Raw genomic sequence first — 27869 nt, forward strand, 5'->3', positions numbered from 1 at the left:
ACATCAGAGCTGGATAGTCTTGGCAGTACGGCAACAGGCCATAGTGCAATTACCCAGTTTATGCAGTTGTATGCTGCATGTCAAACTGTAGTAACAGTTTAATTACTCTGCCATTTGTAAGGGTAATGCTAATACCTGGTGCATGCCGGTAGTAAGTAGAGTTGTCAGAGTAATGCGGTTAGCAAGCGACAGCACAATTACGCCACCATTGAAGGGGTCAATGTTGATGCCTGGTGTACGCCAGGACTAAGTGATAGTGCAATTACTCTGCCCATAAATTGGGGTAATGCGGTTGTCTGGTGCATCCGTGAACAAAGAAGGCGTGTGAAGTGCAACAGTGAAGGGGGCAATACTAGCACCTGGTGCACGGCAGTACTGTATAGGCTTGTCAGATACATAAAACCAGTGAGAACTATTCGTGCCTATTGAAGGGGGAGGGGGGGGGGGGCATGATTGCCTCATGCACATCAGAGCAGTGTAGACCTGTCACTCACACTAAACTCCCCCATGCATAAGAATGCCAGAGGTTGATGGATGCCTGGCCTACACAAATTCTCCATTCTGAAGAAAAACTACTTTTAATCCACATGCAAATGAGCAATTAAGTTCACGGAGGGTGGGTCTAATGCCACAAATCTTGCCTCCCCAAAGAAATTGATTAAAAAAAAATCATCAAAAAGTCACATATATAAAAAAAAAATAAAAAAAATGAATAACTATTACCTAGAAAAAAGCTACAGTGCAGCCTGCAAAAAACAAACAGCTTTGTCAGCAGGAAAACAAAAAAAGTTAGAATATGGTGATACAAAAATATATATTTTTTTTAATGATTTTAATTTTATAAATGTATTAAAACATATCAAAAACTATATAAATTTGGTATCACCATAATCTTACTGACCCAAGGAATAAAAGGTAATGTCATTTTTACCCCAATGTGAACAATGTAAAAACAAAGTGTAATAGAGCATTTTTCCATTTCCACTCCACAAATATATATATTTTTTTTACAGTTTCTCAATACATTAAACCATTAGACCAGGGTTTCCCAACCTGCAGCCCTCCAGCTGTTGCAAAACTACAACTCCCAGCATGCCTGAACAGCCTACAGCTATCAGCCTACAGCAGGGCATTGTGGGAGTTGTAGTTTTACAACTGCTGAAGGGAAGCAGGTTGAGCATGCCTGACTACAGCAATCGGCCTACAGCAGGGCATGGTGGGAGTTGTAGTTTTAAAACAGCTGGAGGGCCGCAGGTTGGGCATCACTGCATTAGACCATTAAAGGGGCCGTCCTATGAACACAACTAATCCCTTATCCACAGCTAGGGGATTAGTGAATGATCAGCATGAGTCCGACCACTGGAGCCACTGCCGATGTCAACAACGAGGGCCTGTTCTCCACTATTTGAATGAAGTGGCAGTCACGCATGTGTGCTGCTGCTCCATTCACCGGAGATATCTCCGGCAATCCTATAGCTTTGAATGGCACGACGGACACACATGCATGTCTACCAGTTTATGCAAACAGGGAGAACAGGCCCCCGTTCTAGTCATCGGCACAGGGGTTCCAGAAGTCGGACACTTATCCACTATCCTAGTTGTCTTAATGGAACAAACCCTTTAAGTTGTTCCATTAAAAAAAAAAAGACAACTCGTCCCGCAAAAAAACAAAACCTTCAAAAAGTTATGACTCTCAAGGCGTGGACAGAAAACAAAAATGTTGCCCCTAAAGTTTTCTTGGCCCTTAAGGCTCCGTTCAGATGTCTGTAGCGGAAGATCGGGGCCGTGCTCCGGAAATGCGGATGTGCTCTCCGCATCTCTTCCGCCCCATAGAGAATGAATGGGTCCGCATTTCGGATAATTGAGGAACGGATGCGGACCCATTCATTCTCTATGGGGCCGGAAGAGATGCGGAGAGCACATCCGCATTTCCGGAGCACGGCCCCGATCTTCCGCTCCGCAAGAAAATAGAGCATGTCCTATTCTCGTCCGCAATTGTGGACAAGAATAGGCATTTCTATGGGGGTGCCGGCGGGGTGTATTGCGGATCCGCAATGCACTACGGACGTCGGAATGGACCCCTAAGGGGTTAAAGTAAACTACCAAATATACTATAAATATTTCACTTTAAAATAAGAATGGATGCCAATTACTAGGTTAAGCACTATAAAGAATATATAAAAAAAAAAAAAAAAAAGCAAACATAAAAAGGTGGAATACCCTGACTCTTCTTTCTCGATCGTCCAGCCTGAGTTCCAGAAGATCCACTTTCTTTGTTAGCTCCTCACGTTCGGCAAGGTGTTTATTTTCAGACAGCTGCTTTAACTTCTTTAATGCGACGTTTGCCCTGTAGAGCTCTTCTTCAGTGTCCTTCAGCCTCTTTTCTGTATTCCTCTCCCTTTCCTGGGATTTGCGCAGTCGTTCTTTTAGCGTCCGCACCTCATTATTATGGCGGGATATGAGCTGGGAGACCTCATTTTCGGTATCCTCAAACTTATTCAAGGCCTTTTCCTGCCTGAAATGCAACCTCTTTAAGGCCTTATTTTCTTTTAGACACTCTTCTAATTTCATCTGCAGCTCGGTTAATTCATTTCTTAGTTCATTTATTTTTAAAAGCCGAGCCGAAAGAACTCTCTTAGTGACGACATCTATGTCCTTAGGAGGAGACTCTTTGTTTAGGCTTTGGGAACGAAATCCCCATCGTGGTGCCTTTTTACTTGATGAAAATTTGGTATTCACTTTTTTTATACCTGGAACAACAAGCATCTTATGGTAACGTCATAGGCTGCAACCTAAAAAGTAGTAGCTATAAAGCAATCTGCAGTGGGATTATCCGGTAGCCGTCAACAACCCTGCACAGAAGACTGCAGTCATCTGTGGCCGGCCTAAAATACCCGCAGGCTCTGTTCACACATTTACCAGATCCACCAGGGTACACATCAAATGTATCCAAAGGACTCCATTATTCTAATTACAGAGACCAAAAGAGAGTCCTTTTGGCTTCCAACGTATAGAAACACATAGTCAGCTATGCTTTTCAGAAGCATCCAGCAAGAAAAAAAATAATAATGTATACCGGACAGTATACTTTTCTTTATGGACAATGTATACCGGGGTATGTCTATACATAGCCTTTCATTGGAGGTATACGTATATGTCATGATGTGAATGAACAGAGCCTTACATTAGTAACAACATTTAGGTCTACTACATAATGTACAACTTACGTACTGACGCTGGGATGTCTCATCTCCCTCTCTTACCTCTTCAGCAGCGCCAGATCTCCCTGCGTCCTGTCCCTTCCGTGGGCAGTAACTTTCCCCTTGACTGACAGAACAGGCAAGCGACCCAGTCGCCTATAGGTGCACGCTCCTTAAGTTTGCCTACACTGTAATAAAGTCTGCTCGTGCAGTACATGATGATCTGTGGAGTAAACTTACAAGCAGCTGTCTAGAACAGAGGGCTTGTTCCAAAATGTACACTTTTAGCTGTATGTTTTTATAAAGTGCCTCGGAGCAAGCACACCGTCTAAGCCTTGTCCATCAGGGATTAGGAGCTGCCGTCACTCTGCTTCACTACTGCGCATGCCCTCGAGCTCTCCCAATGAGAGTGGAGGTGCTGCAGTAGAGGTGGTCAGGTCGCGAGTATCGGGCACATGGCGGCAAACAGATTCAGGAGAGGAGATCATCTCACTTTTCTACAGGATGGTCTGACCACTCCTTTCAAATGGCAGAACGCAGGTCCTGTTCTACTAATGAGTGGGGGCCCAAGCTCTTGCACTCCTGATCAGATGCTTATCCCCCATCCTGTGGTACAAAACCCTTTAAAAGGGCATCTGTCGGCAGATTTAAACCTATGAAGCTGGCTGACCTGTTACATGTGGTCTTGGCAGCTGAAGACATCTGTGTTGGTGCCATGTTCATATGTGCCCGCATTGCTGAGAAAAATGATGTTTTATTATATGCAAATGAGCCTCTGGGAGCAACGGGGGCGTTACCATTACACCTAGAGGCTCAGCTCTCTCTGAAACTGCTGCACCCTCTGCACTGTGATTAACACTGTCAATCAAAGTGCAGGGGGAGCGGCAGTTGCAGAGAGAGCTGAGCCCATTGCTCCTAGAGGCTCGTTTGCATCTATTAAAACATAATTTTTCTCAGCAATGCGGGTACATATGAACATGGGACCAACACAGATGCCTTCAGCTGCCAAGCGCACATGGAACAGGTCAGCCAGTTCTATAGGTACAAATCTGCTGACAGATGCCCTTTTAGAACTAGACATACTAAGTAGGGCAATCTTTCTCGTATCTTACCTCTGTTCTGTACAGGTGTTACAGATCTGACTTTATAACCAGTCTTTTTGGCACGAGGTGACAAGGTCTTGGAGCTGGGTGTTGGTGATCGGTCAGACCCATAGGTTGTGTTGTCATAATCGTCAGAATAATAAGAGTCACTGCTTTTCTCAATATCTGGGCTTCTATCCCGGTCGCTCCTTTTCCTTTGGTCTGTCCTAGCCATGCCCGGGTCATCCTTCATGCTTTTCTTTGTAGTGTAAGTCTGTGTGCTTGTAGAATCCTGCCGGGGTGAAGGGCTCCTTCCTCTCCGTCTATCCGTCTCATTGTACTGGGAGTATGGGCTCCTACTATTCATGTCAGTGAATTACGCATTTCTGGCAGTAACAAATAAAAACGGACAGTTCAAAAAAAACACATCATGCTTCCGATGTTAAGCTGAAATACTAACAGTGTCTTCATGACAACACATGGGGCTGATGATTTAGACAACCCCCTAAATAGAGGTAAACAGAGGATGTGCCTTGCTCTGAACCCCCTGCCCTCTATTAGCCAGAGAAGCAAGAGCCGCTGCAGAGGACTACCGTCTGGAGGCCCCATTTGGTCAACCCGACACGGACTGAATAGTTATCCCCTATCCTGTGGTAGAGGATAAACCTGATATAATCTAATTACTCCAATTTCCACAGTTGTTCAAAATCAGGCACCCTCTTTTTCAGCGTGGACCTATAGTACATGTATTCCAGTTTCACAGGGACCTTGCTCAGTGCAAAGGAGGTAACCTCAACCTGTGAATAGATGATGGGGAGACGACCAGCACCTCACCGCTTATCTGCCATTCCTACAAAGAGTCAAATGGTGTGATACCATCTGCAGAACCCACACACCCAAGGTCACCGCTCTACTACGGCTGTCAGCCCATAGGGAGAGGGGAGCGATCCACAGCTGGACACCTCTGGCAGAGGATTATCCCCCTACCTGGTCCTTCTTTCCTCCAACATTTGCTGGGACATTCCCATACACACTAGATGGTCAGCTGGTCCTGCCACCGACATTCATCTAATGTGTATGGCTACCATAAGAACAGGATGAGGGTTACCAGGGAATCTAATGTTCTTGCATGCTCAGGTAACGGGGTTTTCTGGAAGTACAATATTGACAACCTATCCTGAATATAGGTCATCAATATCAGATCTGTGTGGATCTGGCTCCTAATATCCCCGCCATTCAAGAGGCCTGTTCTTAGCCCAGTGACATGACGTCTTCAAGCGCAGCCACTATGCAAAGTACGGCGCTGGGTTTGGTTTGTTGTGAGGAGACCACAGTGCTCGCCCTCAGGATAGGTCATCATTACTGTACTCCCAGAAAATCCCTTAAACTATTCACTGGTAAAAACCCTGTAAGAAATAACAGACTAATAGATTGTGAATGGCTGCAACCAATTGGATTTTCTCCATCATTGCCTTCTAGTGGAAGGTACTTTCAGCTGGAGACTCTTTGCATTGCCTCTACTTTCTTTCTCAGGCCTCATTCACACTTCTAGTCAGTTTTTTACATCGTTAAAGGGGTTGTCTCATCATGGACAATGGGGACATATCGCTAGAATATGCCCCCATTGTCTTATGGGTGCGGGTCCCAACTATATCGAGAACGGAGCCCCGCAAGTGAAAGAGGGCGCACTGTGCATGCGCAGCCGCCCTTCGTTCATTTTCTATGGGGATGGTGAAAATAGCCGAGCGTTGGGCCACGCATGCATGGTACGCTCCCATTCACTTGTATGGGGAGCCAACTTGGTGGTGGCCGGACAGGAGTCCTCCAGCCACCACCTTGCGGGGCTCTGTTCTCTATATAGGTGAAGGTCCCGGCGGTGGGACCCGCACCTATAAGACAATGGGGGCATATCCTAGCGATATGCACCCATTGTCTATGATGAGACAACCCCTTTAAAATGCAGGTGTGAATAAGGCCTTAAAGATCTCCTCCACAGTATGGGGAGGAGTGATCATTAATGCCATCACTTGTCCCCATACATAATCATTGTGTGTAGGTAGCAGAGTGCTATTTAGAAGGAGCGAGATTCCTTCTCCCTGGCTGTGAGCGGTCCACTCTGATTGGATCGAGAGAAGGAGACGCCCACAGCAGAAGACTGCGTCTCCGGCCCGTTGCGAACTTACAGCTCATTACAATACAGCGCGCGAAAACATCGGGGGACCACAGCGGACGAACAGTGGAGGGGGGGGAGCAAGATTGAAAAAAATTATATATATATATATATATATATATATATATATATATATATATATATACACACACACACGGCATCAGTGGGGGCCGCCCTACAAGGCAATACCATAATTAGCCTATGTCAAACTGATGAAAGGTCCTCTTTAAAAAAGGTGGCCCCCTGTAGTTACAGGAGTGGGGAAATGCTGATCTGTTACCATAAATTCCATAATTTACAATGGAAAGTGCCAAGCCTGGTCTCCATCTCCCTGTAATACGGATGTGGTCAGAAGGTGTCCCCGTTCTCCTAATAGGTGCAATGCGTGATGCGAACACATTGCGCCCGCACTGAATTCGGACCCATTCATTTCAATGGGTCTGTGTACATGAGCGTTATTTTTCACGCATCACTTGTGCGTTGCGTGAAAAATCACAGCCTGTTCTATATTCTGCGTTTTTCACGCAACGCTGACCCCATAGCAGTGAATAGGGCTGCGTGAAAAACGCATTGCAGCCGCAAGCAACTGCGGATGCGATGCGTTTTTCACTGATGGTTGCTAGGAGATGTTGTTTGTAAACCTTCCGTTTTTTTATCACGCGCGTGAAAAACGCATCAAAATGCATTGCACCCGCGTGGAAAAAACGAAACTGAACGCAATCGCAGACAAAACTGACTGAACATGCTTGCGAAATGGTGCGAGTTTCCCTGAACACATCCGCCACGCTCGTGTGCAGGGGGCCCTTAAAGTACGACCACACGCCCAGGTTTCATGATGCAGTTTTAGGCTCCATTCACACGTCCGCAAAATGGGTCCGCATCCTTTCCGCAATTTTGCGGAAAGGGTGCGGACCTATTCATTCTCTATGGGGACGGAATGTGCTGTCCGCATCCACATTTGCGGATCCGCACTTCCGCATCCGTGCTTCCGTTTCCGCAAAAAAAATAGAACATGTCCTATTCTTGTCCGCAATTGCGGACAAGAACAGGCATATTCTATTATGTCGGCAATGTGCGGTCCGCAAAATGCGGAACACATATTGCCGCTTTCCGTGTTTTGCGGATCCGTGTCTCCGTAAAACACATTGCGGACGTGTGAATGGAGCCTTAGAAGACAACATGAGGAGTGGATCATAAAAGCAGAGAAGGTATGAAGGACACAAAGACCTCTCTTTTTAAATTTATTCCTGGTTTTGGATTCCAAAACTGCATCAGGAAACCTGACCGTGGGGTAGCAGCCGAATGCTCCGTTCTGGAGTCCCCCATGCGGCCAAGAAACCCCATTCTCCTGATATATGGGGGTGGCACCATTAGTACTTGCCCATCCTCGTTTCTGAGCCCGTGTACCATTCCTCTCGGACATGCATGTATCTAAACACAGACAAGCCAGGTGACAGGGGGGCTGCACAGAATGGCATCGCTGGGCGCATGTGGCCCCTGGGCAGCAGGTTTTGCACCCGCTCCGGTCTGCCTGAACAGGACAAGCTCTTATAGAGTGGCTCATCATTCAAGCTCACAGATGAGGGTCTTGGGGGGAACATACCTCTATGTCCCCCTGCCCAATAGTGTTGAGCGAACTTGTGTTTTAAGTTTTGCGTCCAAAGTTCAGGTTATCGAAGAATCGCGTTATGGATTCCAAATTCCGTAATGGTCCGCGGTAGCGGAATCCATAACGCGATTCTTCGGTAACCCGAGCTTTGGACGCAGAACTTAAAACACAACTTCGCTCAACACTATTGGGCAGGAGACCAGGACCCCCCCATGATCACTAGTCCCCTGCCCATTCCTGGCTACTCTCTATTGTAGTAGATAAGGGTACAGACCCTCTGAGCCCCCAATCACCCACCCATGTCTGGCTATTCTCCACTCTAGTGGACAGGGATACAGAACCTCTGAGCCCCCAAACACTGGTCCCCCACCCATGTTTGGTTACTCTCCACTGTAGTGAATGGGGGTCCAGAACCTGTGAGCCTCCAGGATTACTAGCCCCCCGCCCATTTCTGGTACTCTTCATTGTAGTGAATAGGGGTTCAGAACCTGTGAGACCCTACAGTCACCAGCCCCCCGCCCATTCCTGGCTACTCTCTATAATAGTGAATGGGGGTCCAGAACCTGTGAGCCCCCGATCACCCACCCATGTCTGGCTATTCCCCATCACACGTCCATAGAGGTCAGTGATGGGACCGGCTATTGATGAGGAATGTCACCGCTCACACAGGCGGGCCGCACGTAGTCGTACCCCGCTTCTCTCCGCGCTGGATAGCCGGTAGCCGAGGTCTTCCTCCGGTCCTTGGTGTACCCGAGCCTCGGAGCTGCGTCGCTAAGCTGCGCTGTGTTTGTCCTCGGCTGCTGCCCGCATTCTATTTACACGCAGCACCACGGTAACAGCTCAGTAACCACTGCAGCCACACAGCAGAGTTCTAGCCGCTCACGTGACCTGCACTAAGCAACCAGCCGGCCCAGCAAACGCTTTCCCCATTGGAGAGCTGTATGGCCCCCTGTGATTGGTTCCACCCTGCGGCTGCTGGATTCTCCGCTAGTTAGTGCAGGAATCTGACAGCAGATCTGATCAGTGTCACCTGTGTGTGTGCTGGAGTCTGACCACAGATCTAGTCAGTGTCACCTGTGTGTGCAGGAGTCTGACAGCAGATCTAGTCACCTGTGTGTGTGTGTGCAGGAGTCTGACAGCAGATCTACTCACCTGTGTGTGTGCAGGAGTCTGACAGCAGATCTACTCACCTGTGTGTGTGCAGGAATCTGACAGCAGATCTACTCACCTGTGTGTGTGCAGGAGTCTGACAGCAGATCTGGTCACCTGTGTGTGTGCAGGAGTCTGACAGCAGATCTGGTCACCTGTGTGTACAGGAATCTGACAGCAGATCTACTCACCTGTGTGTGTGCAGGAGTCTGACAGCAGATCTACTCACCTGTGTGTGTGCAGGAGTCTGACAGCAGATCTAATCACCTGTGTGTACAGGAATCTGACAGCAGATCTACTCACCTGTGTGTGTGCAGGAGTCTGACAGCAGATCTAATCACCTGTGTGTACAGGAATCTGACAGCAGATCTACTCACCTGTGTGTGTGCAGGAGTCTGACAGCAGATCTAATCACCTGTGTGTACAGGAGTCTGACAGCAGATCTAGTCACCTGTGTGTGTGTGCAGGAGTCTGACAGCAGATCTAATCACCTGTGTGTACAGGAGTCTGACACCAGATCTAGTCACCTATGTGTGTGCAGGAGTCTGACAGCAGATCTAGTCACCTGTGTGTGTGTGTGTGTGTGTGTGCAGGAGTCTGACAGCAGATCTATTCACCTGTGTGTGTGCAGGAGTCTGACAGCAGATCTAGTCACCTGTGTGTACAGGAGTCTAACAGCAGATCTAATCACCTGTGTGTGTGTGCAGGAGTCTGACAGCAGATCTAATCACCTGTGTGTGTGTGCAGGAGTCTGACAGCAGATCTACTCACCTGTGTGTGCAGGAGTCTGACAGCAGATCTACTCACCTGTGTGTGTGCAGGAGTCTGACAGCAGATCTACTCACCTGTGTGTGTGCAGGAGTCTGACAGCAGATCTAGTCACCTGTGTGTACAGGAGTCTGACACCAGATCTAGTCACCTATGTGTGTGCAGGAGTCTGACAGCAGATCTACTCACCTGTGTGTGTGCAGGAGTCTGACAGCAGATCTAGTCACCTGTGTGTACAGGAGTCTGACAGCAGATCTACTCACCTGTGTGTACAGGAATCTGACAGCAGATCTAGTCACCTGTGTGTGTGCAGGAGTCTGACAGCAGATCTAATCACCTGTGTGTGCAGGAGTCTGACAGCAGATCTAATCAGTGTCACCTGTGTGTACAGGAATCTGACAGCAGATCTAATCACCTGTGTGTGCAGGAGTCTGACAGCAGATCTACTCACCTGTGTGTGTGCAGGAGTCTGACAGCAGATCTACTCACCTGTGTGTGTGCAGGAGTCTGACAGCAGATCTACTCACCTGTGTGTACAGGAATCTGACAGCAGATCTAGTCACCTGTGTGTGTGCAGGAGTCTGACAGCAGATCTACTCACCTGTGTGTGCAGGAGTCTGACAGCAGATCTAGTCACCTATGTGTGTGTGCAGGAGTCTGACAGCAGATCTAGTCACCTGTGTGTACAGGAATCTGACAGCAGATCTACTCACCTGTGTGTGTGCAGGAGTCTGACAGCAGATCTAATCACCTGTGTGTGTGTGTACAGGAATCTGACAGCAGATCTAATCACCTGTGTGTGTGCAGGAGTCTGACAGCAGATCTGGTCACCTGTGTGTACAGGAATCTGACAGCAGATCTACTCACCTGTGTGTGTGCAGGAGTCTGACAGCAGATCTACTCACCTGTGTGTGTGCGCAGGAGTCTGACAGCAGATCTACTCACCTGTGTGTGTGCAGGAGTCTGACAGCAGATCTAATCACCTGTGTGTGTACAGGAATCTGACAGCAGATCTGGTCACCTGTGTGTGTGCAGGAGTCTGACAGCAGATCTGGTCACCTGTGTGTGTGCAGGAGTCTGACAGCAGATCTACTCACCTGTGTGTGTGCAGGAGTCTGACAGCAGATCTACTCACCTGTGTGTGTGCAGGAGTCTGACAGCAGATCTAATCACCTGTGTGTACAGGAATCTGACAGCAGATCTACTCACCTGTGTTTGTGCAGGAGTCTGACAGCAGATCTAATCACCTGTGTGTGTGCAGGAATCTGACAGCAGATCTACTCACCTGTGTGTGTGTGCAGGAGTCTGACAGCAGATCTAGTCACCTGTGTGTGTGTGTGTGCAGGAGTCTGACAGCAGATCTAATCACCTGTGTGTGTGCAGGAGTCTGACAGCAGATCTAGTCACCTGTGTGTACAGGAGTCTGACAGCAGATCTAATCACCTGTGTGTGTGTGCAGGAGTCTGACAGCAGATCTAATCACCTGTGTGTGTGTGCAGGAGTCTGACAGCAGATCTAATCACCTGTGTGTGCAGGAGTCTGACAGCAGATCTACTCACCTGTGTGTGCAGGAGTCTGACAGCAGATCTGGTCACCTGTGTGTGTGCAGGAGTCTGACAGCAGATCTGGTCACCTGTGTGTGCAGGAGTCTGACAGCAGATCTAATCACCTGTGTGTGTGCAGGAGTCTGACAGCAGATCTAGTCACCTGTGTGTGTGCAGGAATCTGACAGCAGATCTACTCACCTATGTGTGTGCAGGAGTCTGACAGCAGATCTAGTCACCTGTGTGTGCAGGAGTCTGACAGCAGATCTACTCACCTGTGTGTGTGCAGGAGTCTGACAGCAGATCTAGTCACCTGTGTGTGTGCAGGAGTCTGACAGCAGATCTAGTCACCTGTGTGTGTGCAGGAGTCTGACAGCAGATCTACTCACCTGTGTGTGTGCAGGAGTCTGACAGCAGATCTAATCACCTGTGTGTGTGCAGGAGTCTGACAGCAGATCTACTCACCTGTGTGTGTGCAGGAGTCTGACAGCAGATCTAGTCACCTGTGTGTGTGCAGGAGTCTGACAGCAGATCTAATCACCTGTGTGTGTGCAGGAGTCTGACAGCAGATCTACTCACCTGTGTGTGTGCAGGAGTCTGACAGCAGATCTAGTCACCTGTGTGTGTGCTGGAGTCTGACAGCAGATCTGGTCACCTGTGTGTACAGGAGTCTGACAGCAGATCTAATCACCTGTGTGTGTGCAGGAATCTGACAGCAGATCTACTCACCTGTGTGTGTGCAGGAGTCTGACAGCAGATCTAATCACCTGTGTGTGTGTGTGTGCAGGAGTCTGACAGCAGATCTAATCACCTGTGTGTGTGCAGGAGTCTGACAGCAGATCTAATCACCTGTGTGTGCAGGAGTCTGACAGCAGATCTACTCACCTGTGTGTGCAGGAGTCTGACAGCAGATCTAGTCACCTGTGTGTGTGCAGGAGTCTGACAGCAGGTCTAGTCACCTGTGTGTGTGCAGGAGTCTGACAGCAGATCTAGTCACCTGTGTGTACAGGAATCTGACAGCAGATCTAGTCACCTGTGTGTGTGCAGGAGTCTGACAGCAGATCTAGTCACCTGTGTGTGTACAGGAATCTGACAGCAGATCTAGTCACATGTGTGTGTGCAGGAGTCTGACAGCAGATCTAATCAGTGTCACCTGTGTGTGCAGGAGTCTGACAGCAGATCTAGTCACCTGTGTGTGTGCAGGAGTCTGACAGCAGATCTAGTCACCTGTGTGTGTGCAGGAGTCTGACAGCAGGTCTAGTCACCTGTGTGTGTGCAGGAGTCTGACAGCAGATCTACTCACCTGTGTATGCAGGAGTCTGACAGCAGATCTAATCACCTGTGTGTACAGGAATCTGACAGCAGATCTACTCACCTGTGTGTGTGCAGGAGTCTGACAGCAGATCTAATCACCTGTGTGTGTGCGCAGGAGTCTGACAGCAGATCTACTCACCTGTGTGTGTGCAGGAGTCTGACAGCAGATCTACTCACCTGTGTGTGCAGGAGTCTGACAGCAGATCTAGTCACCTGTGTGTACAGGAGTCTGACAGCAGATCTACTCACCTGTGTGTACAGGAATCTGACAGCAGATCTAATCACCTGTGTGTGTGCAGGAATCTGACAGCAGATCTACTCACCTGTGTGTGTGTGTGCAGGAGTCTGACAGCAGATCTAGTCACCTGTGTGTGTGCAGGAGTCTGACAGCAGATCTAGTCACCTGTGTGTACAGGAGTCTGACAGCAGATCTAATCACCTGTGTGTGTGCAGGAGTCTGACAGCAGATCTAGTCACCTGTGTGTGTGCAGGAATCTGACAGCAGATCTACTCACCTGTGTGTGTGCAGGAGTCTGACAGCAGATCTAGTCACCTGTGTGTGCAGGAGTCTGACAGCAGATCTACTCACCTGTGTGTGTGCAGGAGTCTGACAGCAGATCTAGTCACCTGTGTGTGTGCAGGAGTCTGACAGCAGATCTAGTCACCTGTGTGTGTGCAGGAGTCTGACAGCAGATCTACTCACCTGTGTGTGTGCAGGAGTCTGACAGCAGATCTAATCACCTGTGTGTGTGCAGGAGTCTGACAGCAGATCTACTCACCTGTGTGTGTGCAGGAGTCTGACAGCAGATCTAGTCACCTGTGTGTGTGCAGGAGTCTGACAGCAGATCTAATCACCTGTGTGTGTGCAGGAGTCTGACAGCAGATCTACTCACCTGTGTGTGTGCAGGAGTCTGACAGCAGATCTAGTCACCTGTGTGTGTGCTGGAGTCTGACAGCAGATCTGGTCACCTGTGTGTACAGGAGTCTGACAGCAGATCTAATCACCTGTGTGTGTGCAGGAATCTGACAGCAGATCTACTCACCTGTGTGTGTGCAGGAGTCTGACAGCAGATCTAATCACCTGTGTGTGTGTGTGTGCAGGAGTCTGACAGCAGATCTAATCACCTGTGTGTGTGCAGGAGTCTGACAGCAGATCTAATCACCTGTGTGTGCAGGAGTCTGACAGCAGATCTACTCACCTGTGTGTGCAGGAGTCTGACAGCAGATCTAGTCACCTGTGTGTGTGCAGGAGTCTGACAGCAGGTCTAGTCACCTGTGTGTGTGCAGGAGTCTGACAGCAGATCTAGTCACCTGTGTGTACAGGAATCTGACAGCAGATCTAGTCACCTGTGTGTGTGCAGGAGTCTGACAGCAGATCTAGTCACCTGTGTGTGTACAGGAATCTGACAGCAGATCTAGTCACCTGTGTGTGTGCAGGAGTCTGACAGCAGATCTAATCAGTGTCACCTGTGTGTGCAGGAGTCTGACAGCAGATCTAGTCACCTGTGTGTGTGCAGGAGTCTGACAGCAGATCTAGTCACCTGTGTGTACAGGAATCTGACAGCAGATCTACTCACCTGTGTGTGTGCAGGAGTCTGACAGCAGATCTAATCACCTGTGTGTGTGTGTGTACAGGAATCTGACAGCAGATCTAATCACCTGTGTGTGTGTGTGCAGGAGTCTGACAGCAGATCTGGTCACCTGTGTGTACAGGAATCTGACAGCAGATCTACTCACCTGTGTGTGTGCAGGAGTCTGACAGCAGATCTACTCACCTGTGTGTGTGCAGGAGTCTGACAGCAGATCTACTCACCTGTGTGTGTGCAGGAGTCTGACAGCAGATCTAATCACCTGTGTGTGTACAGGAATCTGACAGCAGATCTGGTCACCTGTGTGTGTGCAGGAGTCTGACAGCAGATCTGGTCACCTGTGTGTGTGCAGGAGTCTGACAGCAGATCTACTCACCTGTGTGTGTGCAGGAGTCTGACAGCAGATCTACTCACCTGTGTGTGTGCAGGAGTCTGACAGCAGATCTAATCACCTGTGTGTACAGGAATCTGACAGCAGATCTACTCACCTGTGTGTGTGCAGGAGTCTGACAGCAGATCTAATCACCTGTGTGTGTGCAGGAATCTGACAGCAGATCTACTCACCTGTGTGTGTGTGCAGGAGTCTGACAGCAGATCTAGTCACCTGTGTGTGTGTGTGTGTGCAGGAGTCTGACAGCAGATCTAATCACCTGTGTGTGTGCAGGAGTCTGACAGCAGATCTAGTCACCTGTGTGTACAGGAGTCTGACAGCAGATCTAATCACCTGTGTGTGTGTGCAGGAGTCTGACAGCAGATCTAATCACCTGTGTGTGTGTGCAGGAGTCTGACAGCAGATCTAATCACCTGTGTGTGCAGGAGTCTGACAGCAGATCTACTCACCTGTGTGTGCAGGAGTCTGACAGCAGATCTGGTCACCTGTGTGTGTGCAGGAGTCTGACAGCAGATCTGGTCACCTGTGTGTGCAGGAGTCTGACAGCAGATCTAATCACCTGTGTGTGTGCAGGAGTCTGACAGCAGATCTAGTCACCTGTGTGTGTGCAGGAATCTGACAGCAGATCTACTCACCTGTGTGTGTGCAGGAGTCTGACAGCAGATCTAGTCACCTGTGTGTGCAGGAGTCTGACAGCAGATCTACTCACCTGTGTGTGTGCAGGAGTCTGACAGCAGATCTAGTCACCTGTGTGTGTGCAGGAGTCTGACAGCAGATCTAGTAACCTGTGTGTGTGCAGGAGTCTGACAGCAGATCTACTCACCTGTGTGTGTGCAGGAGTCTGACAGCAGATCTAATCACCTGTGTGTGTGCAGGAGTCTGACAGCAGATCTACTCACCTGTGTGTGTGCAGGAGTCTGACAGCAGATCTGGTCACCTGTGTGTACAGGAGTCTGACAGCAGATCTAATCACCTGTGTGTGTGCAGGAATCTGACAGCAGATCTACTCACCTGTGTGTGTGCAGGAGTCTGACAGCAGATCTAATCACCTGTGTGTGTGTGTGTGCAGGAGTCTGACAGCAGATCTAATCACCTGTGTGTGTGCAGGAGTCTGACAGCAGATCTAATCACCTGTGTGTGCAGGAGTCTGACAGCAGATCTACTCACCTGTGTGTGCAGGAGTCTGACAGCAGATCTAGTCACCTGTGTGTGTGCAGGAGTCTGACAGCAGGTCTAGTCACCTGTGTGTGTGCAGGAGTCTGACAGCAGATCTAGTCACCTGTGTGTACAGGAATCTGACAGCAGATCTAGTCACCTGTGTGTGTGCAGGAGTCTGACAGCAGATCTAGTCACCTGTGTGTGTACAGGAATCTGACAGCAGATCTAGTCACATGTGTGTGTGCAGGAGTCTGACAGCAGATCTAATCAGTGTCACCTGTGTGTGCAGGAGTCTGACAGCAGATCTAGTCACCTGTGTGTGTGTGCAGGAGTCTGACAGCAGATCTAGTCACCTGTGTGTGTGCAGGAGTCTGACAGCAGGTCTAGTCACCTGTGTGTGTGCAGGAGTCTGACAGCAGATCTACTCACCTGTGTATGCAGGAGTCTGACAGCAGATCTAATCACCTGTGTGTACAGGAATCTGACAGCAGATCTACTCACCTGTGTGTGTGCAGGAGTCTGACAGCAGATCTAATCACCTGTGTGTGTGCAGGAGTCTGACAGCAGATCTACTCACCTGTGTGTGTGCAGGAGTCTGACAGCAGATCTACTCACCTGTGTGTGTGCAGGAGTCTGACAGCAGATCTAGTCACCTGTGTGTACAGGAGTCTGACAGCAGATCTACTCACCTGTGTGTACAGGAATCTGACAGCAGATCTAATCACCTGTGTGTGTGCAGGAATCTGACAGCAGATCTACTCACCTGTGTGTGTGTGCAGGAGTCTGACAGCAGATCTAGTCACCTGTGTGTGTGCAGGAGTCTGACAGCAGATCTAGTCACCTGTGTGTACAGGAGTCTGACAGCAGATCTAATCACCTGTGTGTGTGCAGGAGTCTGACAGCAGATCTAGTCACCTGTGTGTGTGCAGGAATCTGACAGCAGATCTACTCACCTGTGTGTGTGCAGGAGTCTGACAGCAGATCTAGTCACCTGTGTGTGCAGGAGTCTGACAGCAGATCTACTCACCTGTGTGTGTGCAGGAGTCTGACAGCAGATCTAGTCACCTGTGTGTGTGCAGGAGTCTGACAGCAGATCTAGTCACCTGTGTGTGTGCAGGAGTCTGACAGCAGATCTACTCACCTGTGTGTGTGCAGGAGTCTGACAGCAGATCTAATCACCTGTGTGTGTGCAGGAGTCTGACAGCAGATCTACTCACCTGTGTGTGTGCAGGAGTCTGACAGCAGATCTAGTCACCTGTGTGTGTGCTGGAGTCTGACAGCAGATCTGGTCACCTGTGTGTACAGGAGTCTGACAGCAGATCTAATCACCTGTGTGTGTGCAGGAATCTGACAGCAGATCTACTCACCTGTGTGTGTGCAGGAGTCTGACAGCAGATCTAATCACCTGTGTGTGTGTGTGTGCAGGAGTCTGACAGCAGATCTAATCACCTGTGTGTGTGCAGGAGTCTGACAGCAGATCTAATCACCTGTGTGTGCAGGAGTCTGACAGCAGATCTACTCACCTGTGTGTGCAGGAGTCTGACAGCAGATCTAGTCACCTGTGTGTGTGCAGGAGTCTGACAGCAGGTCTAGTCACCTGTGTGTGTGCAGGAGTCTGACAGCAGATCTAGTCACCTGTGTGTACAGGAATCTGACAGCAGATCTAGTCACCTGTGTGTGTGCAGGAGTCTGACAGCAGATCTAGTCACCTGTGTGTGTACAGGAATCTGACAGCAGATCTAGTCACCTGTGTGTGTGCAGGAGTCTGACAGCAGATCTAATCAGTGTCACCTGTGTGTGCAGGAGTCTGACAGCAGATCTAGTCACCTGTGTGTGTGCAGGAGTCTGACAGCAGATCTAGTCACCTGTGTGTGTGCAGGAGTCTGACAGCAGATCTACTCACCTGTGTATGCAGGAGTCTGACAGCAGATCTAATCACCTGTGTGTACAGGAATCTGACAGCAGATCTACTCACCTGTGTGTGTGCAGGAGTCTGACAGCAGATCTAATCACCTGTGTGTGTGCAGGAGTCTGACAGCAGATCTACTCACCTGTGTGTGTGCAGGAGTCTGACAGCAGATCTACTCACCTGTGTGTGTGCAGGAGTCTGACAGCAGATCTAGTCACCTGTGTGTACAGGAGTCTGACAGCAGATCTACTCACCTGTGTGTACAGGAATCTGACAGCAGATCTAATCACCTGTGTGTGTGCAGGAATCTGACAGCAGATCTACTCACCTGTGTGTGTGTGCAGGAGTCTGACAGCAGATCTAGTCACCTGTGTGTGTGCAGGAGTCTGACAGCAGATCTAGTCACCTGTGTGTACAGGAATCTGACAGCAGATCTACTCACCTGTGTGTACAGGAGTCTGACAGCAGATCTAATCACCTGTGTGTGTGCAGGAGTCTGACAGCAGATCTAATCACCTGTGTGTGTGCAGGAGTCTGACAGCAGATCTGGTCACCTGTGTGTGTGCAGGAGTCTGACAGCAGGTCTAGTCACCTGTGTGTGTGCAGGAGTCTGACAGAAGATCTACTCACCTGTGTGTGTGCAGGAGTCTGACAGCAGGTCTAGTCACCTGTGTGTGTGCAGGAGTCTGACAGCAGATCTACTCACCTGTGTGTGTGCAGGAGTCTGACAGCAGATCTACTCACCTGTGTGTGTGCAGGAGTCTGACAGCAGGTCTAGTCACCTGTGTGTGCAGGAGTCTGACAGCAGATCTACTCACCTGTGTGTGTACAGGAATCTGACAGCAGATCTAATCACCTGTGTGTACAGGAATCTGACAGCAGATCTACTCACCTGTGTGTGTACAGGAGTCTGACAGCAGATCTACTCACCTGTGTGTACAGGAGTCTGACAGCAGGTCTACTCACCTGTGTGTGTGCAGGAGTCTGACAGCAGATCTACTCACCTGTGTGTGTGCAGGAGTCTGACAGCAGGTCTAATCACCTGTGTGTACAGGAGTCTGACAGCAGATCTACTCACCTGTGTGTGTCAGGAGTCTGACAGCAGATCTACTCACCTGTGTGTACAGGAGTCTGACAGCAGATCTACTCACCTGTGTGTGTGCAGGAGTCTGACAGCAGATCTACTCACCTGTGTGTGCAGGAGTCTGACAGCAGATCTACTCACCTGTGTGTGTGCAGGAGTCTGACAGCAGATCTACTCACCTGTGTGTGTGCAGGAGTCTGACAGCAGGTCTAGTCACCTGTGTGTGTGCAGGAGTCTGACAGCAGATCTACTCACCTGTGTGTACAGGAATCTGACAGCAGATCTAGTCACCTGTGTGTGTGCAGGAGTCTGACAGCAGATCTACTCACCTGTGTATGCAGGAGTCTGACAGCAGATCTAATCACCTGTGTGTACAGGAATCTGACAGCAGATCTACTCACCTGTGTGTGTACAGGAGTCTGACAGCAGATCTACTCACCTGTGTGTACAGGAGTCTGACAGCAGATCTACTCACCTGTGTGTGTGCAGGAGTCTGACAGCAGATCTGACCGTATGGCTTTTTCATTATTTTACGTTCCGCAAAAAACAGATCCTCAAAAAATACGGATGACGTCCGCGTGCATTCCGTTTCAAGGCGGAACAGCTGGCCCCTGATAGAAGAGTACTATCCTTGTCCGTTATGCGGACAATAATAGGACATGTTCTATATTTGATCGGAACGGAAATATGGAAAGGGAAGGCATACGGAGTACCTTCCGTTTCTAAGGCCTCTTGCACACAAACTTTTTTTTTTTTTCGGTTTCCGTTCCGTTTTTTGTGTTCCGTATACGGACCGTATGTGGAACCATTCCTTTCATTGGATCCGCAAAAAAAAAACGGAAGTTACTCCGTGTGCATTCCATTTTCGAATGTCCGTTCTGCAAACAAACAGAACATGTCCTATTATTGTCCGCATTACGGACAAGGATAGGACTGTTCTATTAGAGGCCAGCTGTTCCGTTCTGCAAAATACGGAATGCACACGGACATCATCCGTATTTTTTGCGGATCCGTTTTTTGCCCACTGCCAAACACATACGGTCGTGTGCGTCAGCCCTTAGTCAGTTCTGTGTGAGAGCCGTTACTTTGATGAGGGGAAAGTTCTTGGTGGAGGATTTTGTTCTCTTGTCTAAAATAACAGATCTCAGACAGGACTGACTAAAACGGATGCAAAATAAGCACAACGGAAAACTGACTATAGTGCAGGAAAGTGCGCAATAATTGTTTTTCTGATACATTGCATTGCAGATTCTGGGTCAGATTTCTTAAGCCTATAGATGGAGTAAACTTAGGCAGGCTGTCTAGACGTATCACAGGGGCTGAGGCTGGATTAAACACTTATCTCCGACTCTATACCAACTATTGGTTGGCTTACTATGAGGCAGATTTACAGCAGATCGTGCGCCTTCAGCCCCACTGCTCTCCAGCATAGACACAACCCTTTCTTGCTAAGCCCCGCCCCTTTTCAGTGGGTTGAAAAACGGAGAAAACCTAGTTGGGCTAAAATGAAACAGATTCTACACACAGACACATTTGATCTGTCTAGTATCCTTCTCTATCTCCGACCTAGGCTAACATATCCAGCGCTACAGTTAGGTCGCAGGATCGTATTTTCAGTTCTTTTTTACGGACAACAATAGGCATTTGTTACATAGTGCGGGACCTGCTGAAGGGTAAAATGCGGAATGTACACAGCCGGTATCCGTGTTATGCCGATCTACGATTTGCAGCCTGAAAACAGATACGGTTGTGTGAATACCCACTAGAGGGCGCTCTGTCTGCTAGTGCATAGCTAGAAGCAGCCCACAGCACTGTCCGATCCCAGTCCATGCTGCTGTATAGAAGCAAATCTGCCATGTACACTCCTGCACTGTAAGAGCACATTCACACACGCAAATAATTCTGCAACTGAAAATCGGTTCCATTCAGCTGGGTTTTTTTTGGCGGGAAGCACATGGATTCCTACAATACAGATGAACAGAACAGATTTTTAGTTACCGAAATTTTCTGCAACAAAATCTACCATGTGTGAAGGCACGCTTAGGCCCCTTTCACACGAGCGAGTTTTCCGCACAGGTATAATGCATGACGTGAACACAAAGCACCCGGACTGAATCCTGACCCATTCATTTCAATGGGTCTGTGTACATAAGTGTTTTTTTCACGCATCAGTTCTGCGTTGCGTGAAAAACGCAGCATGTTCTATAGTCTACATTTTTCAAGCAGCCCTGGCCCCATAGAAGTGAATGGGGCTTCAGTGAAAAACACATTGCATCCGGAAGCAAGTGTGGACGCAATGCGTTTTTCACTGATGGTTGCCAGGAGATGTTGTTTGTAAACCTTCCGTTTTTTATCACGCGCGTGAAAAACACATCAAAACCCATTGCACCCGCGTGGAAAAAACTGAACTGAACGCAATCGCAGACAAAACTGACTGAACTTGCTTGTAAAGTGGTGCGAGTTTCACTGAACGCATCCGGACCTAATCCGTCACGCTCGTGTGAAAAGGGCCTTATTGTTTTTCTATGTGCCATGATTGTCAGTACACTCACTATTTTTGTGAGATGCTATATCACTGCAGCACAGGCATACCAACATGGGCCGTGTTATTTGCCAAACAGAGAATTGTTTCCTTGCAACCTCCCACAGTCTCTAATTCACGCAAGGGCGTAGCTAAAGGCTCATGGGCCCTGGTCCAAGGGTTCAGCTTGGGCCCCCCCTTCCCTCCGTGTTTTGTGGCCAGGGAAGCACATAGCCTTCATGTTGCCTGCGGCAAAAAATTGAAACAGTAGACACCCCCCCCCCCCAAGCCAAATTTTTGACCTAACCCCTTCCCTCCAGCCAGAGCTATAACTTGACCACTTTCTATAATACTGGTATCTTCTTATGTGGCACAAGGGTCATTGGGCCCCCTCAGGCTCCTGGGCCCGGTAGCAACTGCTACCTCTGCACCCCCTATAGCTACGCCCCTGAATTCACGGCTTCTCAAGCTATCACGTGGTGCTCACTGGTCCGGTGTCCCCAAGTTGTTGGTTGAGGCACAGCTGGGGATGCAACTTTGACAGAATGGTGATATGCTGCATAGACTTTTCTGTGGTTGTACCATAGTTGATTCAGGAGAAAAGCAGAGGTAACTTTCAAAAATTTTGGCATGTCAGTAGTGACCCCCTCAATAGACGCAGATTGAGAAATCCTGATCTAGTTCATCAGGATTTAGTTCCTGGGGTGAGGGTTGATTATTTTTTTGTACTTCTTAACATTGAAATTGCAGCACTAAGAAGGAACAGTGTTGGAATTATGGAAATCACAAGATTGATAGACATGTTAATGATGTGCAGATTATAAAATAATGGAAACAAAATATTCAAAGTATCTCGATTTATTCAGTATCGGGTATGAGCACCACAAGCAGAAACACATGCACTTATATACCTTGGCATGCTATCAATTAGGTTATTATTGGTTGTCTGAGTAATGTTTTGCCACGCGGCTTGCACTTGGGCACGCAAATCATCAAGATCAGCTGCTGGCAGCTCCCTTCGCAGTTGCCGACCAATGACATCCCCGTTGTGCTCAATAGGAGACAAGGAGATGCTGTAGGCCATGGCAGCACATTTAGTACGTGCAAGCTGCTCACAGTATCACGAGCAACATGTGGCCTGGAATTCTCCTGTTGAAAAATTGCTCCTGGGACACTTTAGAGAAAAAGTTGTACCACTGGTTCTACAACCAAATCAATGTAACGCTGAGCTGTTAGTGTACCTGAAATGAAGACTAGAGGGATCCAGCTATCGTACATTATGCCACCCCAAACCATAATCCCGGAAGTAGAATTGGTGTGACGTTCTCCTGTGAAGACCTCTTCATGGCATTGCCCACGTGGTCTCCAGGACAATCTCTGGCTATGATTGCATCTGAGATAAAAGCAGGACTCATTGCTGAAGGATAATGGATAGACCTCCATTCCAGCCTCCATTGCTGTCTTGCCATGCACCATGATAGCCTTTTAGAGCGGTGGCCTGAGGTCAATGGAACACCTGTAGCTGGACGTCTGGCTCGTAGCACAGTGTTGTGTAAATACCTTCTGATGGTTTGTGTAGACAGCGTTTGCTGCCCTAGGTTTGGGATGTGACATTCAATTTCACTTGCAGTACAGAATAAATCCGTACACTCCATTCTTCTAATCAAACAATCCTTCCATGCAGTGGTTCGCTGACATCTCGGCCTAGGTGCATAGCGAGTGATAAACCAAGATCTCTCACTTCAAGGATTCTGTCCCTCTCAGTTTGCGAAAAGTGGCAATAACGAACAGGAGACATCGCACAATTATCCCACATGACTTGATCAGATTCTTTCAGGTTTCAAGTGGCTAAAAAGCTTTGCTTTTAATCGGGCATTTATGTCCCTCCCACATGTCATACATTGGAGTTAGGTGCTTGAAAATGTGATCATCTGTAGATCTTAGCAACACCTGCTACTTCTTCCATTTGTATACTCTTAGAGCCTGTACTTGGTGTTGAAATTTCAATGTTGAGGAGTGTAGTTACATTAATAAGTACAGCCAGCAGGTGGCAGCATCACCCACAGAAATTAACTACTAGCGACGCTTCTTCCTACTGTCACAGGCAGCATCCTTTTGGAGGAGAGTGAACTGCAGTAAGCTGAGGGATGCCAGGGGGCTGTTGCTCAACATGATTGAATCTGTAAAATTTTGTTGCACTAGTTGTTAATGTTTGGTGACTTTTTTATTTTGAAACATTTTTTCTGCCATTTTGTTACATCTGGAAGAGAAGACTATGGGTGATAGGCCAGAAAAAAAAACTTAATGCCTAGTCTATTTTGCATTGTAAAGAAATACCACTGACTTCAAAAACATCAGAAACAAAAAAGCTTTGAATGCAGACTTTTCAATATTTCACTTTAGACTGTAAAGTAACATGCCTAAAAACATGTTCTAATTCTTTGCAGAACAGAAATACGGAAACGGAATGCACACGGAGTACCTGACAAAAAAACGGAACTGACACGGAAAGAAAATTACGTTCATGTGCATGAGCCCTAATAAAGCTCTATTAGGGTGAATAGGACTTCACACTCTCCCTGCTGCCCTGTGTGCACACAGCAGCAGGGAGCTGACCATGGCAGCCAGGGCTTCAGTAGCGTTCTAGCTGCCATGGTAACCGATCTGAGCCCCGCGTTTACACTGCTGGGTCTCCAATCGGAACTGCCACTGCACCACCAATGAAGAGGGGGGAGGGGACCCTGTGGCCACTGCCACCAATGTTTTTAATACTGGGGTTAGGGGAGGGAGGGAGCACTGGGCCACTAATGTTTTTAATACTGGGGGGGGGCGTACTGCGCCACCAATGAACATAACTAACGTTTATTACAGATATAGGAGATGGGTGCCGGCTGCAGAATCACATAGCCGGCACCCGACCTCTATCACAGAGAGCTGCGATCAGCGGCGTTTAACCCCTCAGGTGCCGCACCTGAGGGGTTAACTGCAGCTGATCGCTGCTCCCTGTCATAGAGGTCGGGTGGCAGGTATGTGACTCTGCAGCCGGCACCCATCTCCTGTATTTGAATTAATGGGTGAGTTATCTTCATTGGTGGCGCTGTGGCCACAGCCCCTCCCCTCCTCCTCCCCTCTCTTCTCTCATTTGTGGCAGTGGCAGCAGCGGCACAGGGGGGAGGGAGAGAGAGAGAGACTCCTTCTCCACTGTGCTGCTGAGGGAACATGGCGCGCGCTGAGAGCAGCGGGTGCCATGTTCTGTAGTACAAGGCAAATACAAAAATGTTGATTGGGTATCGATAATTCGATACCCGGTGCAACCCTACTAAGGATGCCTCCACACTTCGTGAAAAAATCCATTAGGAAATACGCAGCAGATTTTTACAAAAGTGTGGATTTTGATGCTGATTTTTACATATAGATTACCTTCCTCATTTAAACTGTACTAGGCTATCTCCGGCATTCCCATAGAAATGAATGGAGCGGCGGCTTACTTTTCTGACCACTCAGTCCATTTCAGGGGGGCTCCATGTTGTATGGGGCCCCAGTTCTCGTGATCGTTTGGAATTCCAGTGGCAAGACCTCCACTGATCTGATCTATCCTGTGGATAGGGGCTAACTTTCTATAATTGGAATACTCCTTTAAAGGGATTGTCCGGGTTCATGGCCGAACCAGGATATAAACTCCCCTTCACTCCTTTACCATGTATGAGAGGAACATCGGCGCATTTCCTTGCTTCGATGCTCCCCTTGCCTGGCACTGGTCTGTTTGTTGTGAGCCGGTGACATACTGGGCTTCACATCAGTATTTTATGCGGAGACTTCCACCTAGCAGGGAGCTTGGTGACATCACCAGCACAAATGGGCAGTGTATAACGCTGTTCTGGACAGTTTTAGAGGTGGGTACTAGTGATACCCACCTCTAAAACTGCCTAGAACAGTGCTATACACCGCCCACTTGAGCAGGTGAAGTCACCGCCTAGCATACTGATGTGAAGCCAGGTACGTCACCAGCTCATAACAAACAGACCTTGCCCTGTGCGATACAGTGCCAGGCAATGGGAGCATCGGAGCAAGGAAATGCTCCGATGCTCCTCTCATACATGGTAAGTGAAGGTGAGCTTATATCCAGGTTCAGCACCGACCCCAGACAGCCCCTTTAAGTCTATATCAGAATAGACCACGGCACTCTCTTTTTGTTGTTACGTCAAATGCTTATTTTTATTGTCTTATTATATCCATCCAAGAGTTTTTTTGAGCCACTGGCCAACGTTTCGGTCAACAATAGACCTTGATCACGGCCGTAGTCAAGATGCTATGTGGTGGAGTCAGATGGCGTCATCCGACTCCACCACATAGCACCATGACTATGGCCGTGATCAAGGTCTATTGTTGAATGAAACGTTGGCCAGTATTTTGTGGAAGCAGGTATATAGCAGCCCCCAATCAGTATTTTGTCGAAGTAGGTATATCAAACCCTTTAATCAGCATTCTGTGGAAGCAGGTATTTCGCAGGCCTCAATCAATATTTGGTGGAAACAGGTATATCAAACCCCTAAATCTGTATTTTGTGGAAGCAGGTATCTCGCAAGCCTCAATCAATATTTGGTGGAAGCAGGTATATCAATCCCCTTAATCAGTATTTTGTGGAAGCAGGTACATCGCTGGCCTCAATCAATATTTGGTGGAAACAGGTATATCAAACCCCTTAATCAGTATTTTGTGGAAGCAGGTATATCGCAGCCCTCAATCAGTATTTTGTGGAAGCAGGTATATCAAACCCCTTAATCAGTATTTTGTGGAAGCAGGTATATCACATCCCTCAATTATTTTTTGGGGGGCAACAGGTATATCACACCTGTTGCAAATAGTTGTTCCAATAGCGCTTGTCCCTCTATATAGCTGCGGTATCACAGCAGAACCACACACAACTGCTGCACAATACATGTTAGAAAGTAACTATGTTAGAAAGTATATTATAAGTATATTACACCCCTCAGTATATCACACCTATCGCTAGCACACCTATACCAGTCCTTAAAATGTCTTTTGTGGCGCTATTAGGTAGCGTTTGGTGTCCCTAACAGCCTGTCTCTGCTCCACAAAGCAACCTATCCCTACACTGGCAAAACACATAATGTAAAATGGCTGCCAGATCGGGTTCTGTTATAGGTTGGGGGTATGTCCATGTGCTGAAACGTCTCAATTGGCTATCCTGTCCCACCTGATGGATGTGTCATGGGTCAAAGTTCGGCGCAATGCAAAAGAATATGGCGCCATATATTCGCATGTCCGGCAAATTGGGAATTCGCAAAGTTTGCTGCGAAAGGACCGCCGGGCGAACCTCAAATCCATCTCTAGTAATGTGTGAAAACCAACGCTCATGTACACAGACCCATTGAAATAAATGGGTCCGGATTCCGTGCGGGCACAATGCGTTCGCATGACGCATTGCACCCGCGCGGAATACTCGCTCGTGTGAAAGGGGCCCTAGGGTGCCTGCACACAGTGTGGATTACTCATGTAATACAGTACCAGCAAAGACTATGAAATTAGTTTGATATTGCATCATATCTGCAGCATGTCAACTGTTGTTGCATTTTTCATGTGCAGATTTCACCCTTTTCAAAGCAAGGGTGAGAACTGCAGAAAATCTGCATCAAATCCACACCAGAAACAGCAATAAGTGCAGATTTATGTACAGGTTTTTTTTTGTGTGCGGATTTTCTGCATGTAAATCTGCACCGTTAGGATGCTTTCACACATAAACCCTCACTTGCTATAGTGGTTGTGCCTGGATTTTGCTGGAATTTTGCCATTTTTTTTACGTCTATCTCATGTAAGACATATTTATGATGCAAGTAAACAAAAAAGAAAAATCTGCTATGCATTGCCTGCTAAAGGGGCATGACATAGTGGTAAAGGTGGCATAGCTTAAAGGGGTTTATGGGAGTTTAATAATGATGACCTATACTGAAAATAGGTCATGTCATCAATATCTCATCCATGGGATCCAACACCCGGCTGATCAGCTGTTTAAGGAGGCTGCGGCACTTCATGCAGCTTACCGAGCACAGCACCGTCCACTATATTGCGGCTGTTCTTGGTATTGCAGCTCAGCGCCATTCCCTAACATTGGACTGTGCTGCGCCTAGGCCATGTAACCAATGCATGTGACGTCACTGGCCTAGGAAGAGACTGGACTGCTGCGCTCATGGAGTACCACAGTCTCTTCAAACAGCTGATCGGCGAGGGTGCCAGGAGTCAGACCCTGCCGATCTGATATTGATGACCTATCTTGAGGATACTCCATCAAATATCAAAATCTCAGACAACCCCTTTATATAGAAACATAGAATGTGTCGGCAGATAAGAACCATTTGGCCC

General features: G+C 48.2%; 1 protein-coding gene across 3 annotated transcripts in view; it reads right to left on the reverse strand.

The window, feature by feature from the left end:
- Positions 1-8912, reverse strand: part of LCA5 (lebercilin LCA5) — a 28314-nt gene extending 19402 nt beyond the window's left edge. For 2 of the 3 annotated variants that reach the window (XM_040428683.1, XM_040428681.1), the window contains exons 1-3: positions 8720-8912; positions 4313-4668; positions 2221-2750 (exon numbers count right to left, since the gene is read on the reverse strand). In XM_040428683.1, the coding sequence (XP_040284617.1) occupies positions 2221-2750; positions 4313-4649 (867 nt within the window). In that variant the 5' untranslated portion in view covers positions 4650-4668; positions 8720-8912. The remainder of the gene's footprint in view (positions 1-2220; positions 2751-4312; positions 4669-8719) is intronic. The other variant, XM_040428682.1, reaches the window with a different exon arrangement.
- Positions 8913-27869: the final 18957 nt, after the last annotated feature.

Source organism: Bufo bufo, chromosome 4 (genome assembly GCF_905171765.1).
Source record: "Bufo bufo chromosome 4, aBufBuf1.1, whole genome shotgun sequence".
Classification (NCBI taxonomy): domain Eukaryota; kingdom Metazoa; phylum Chordata; class Amphibia; order Anura; family Bufonidae; genus Bufo; species Bufo bufo.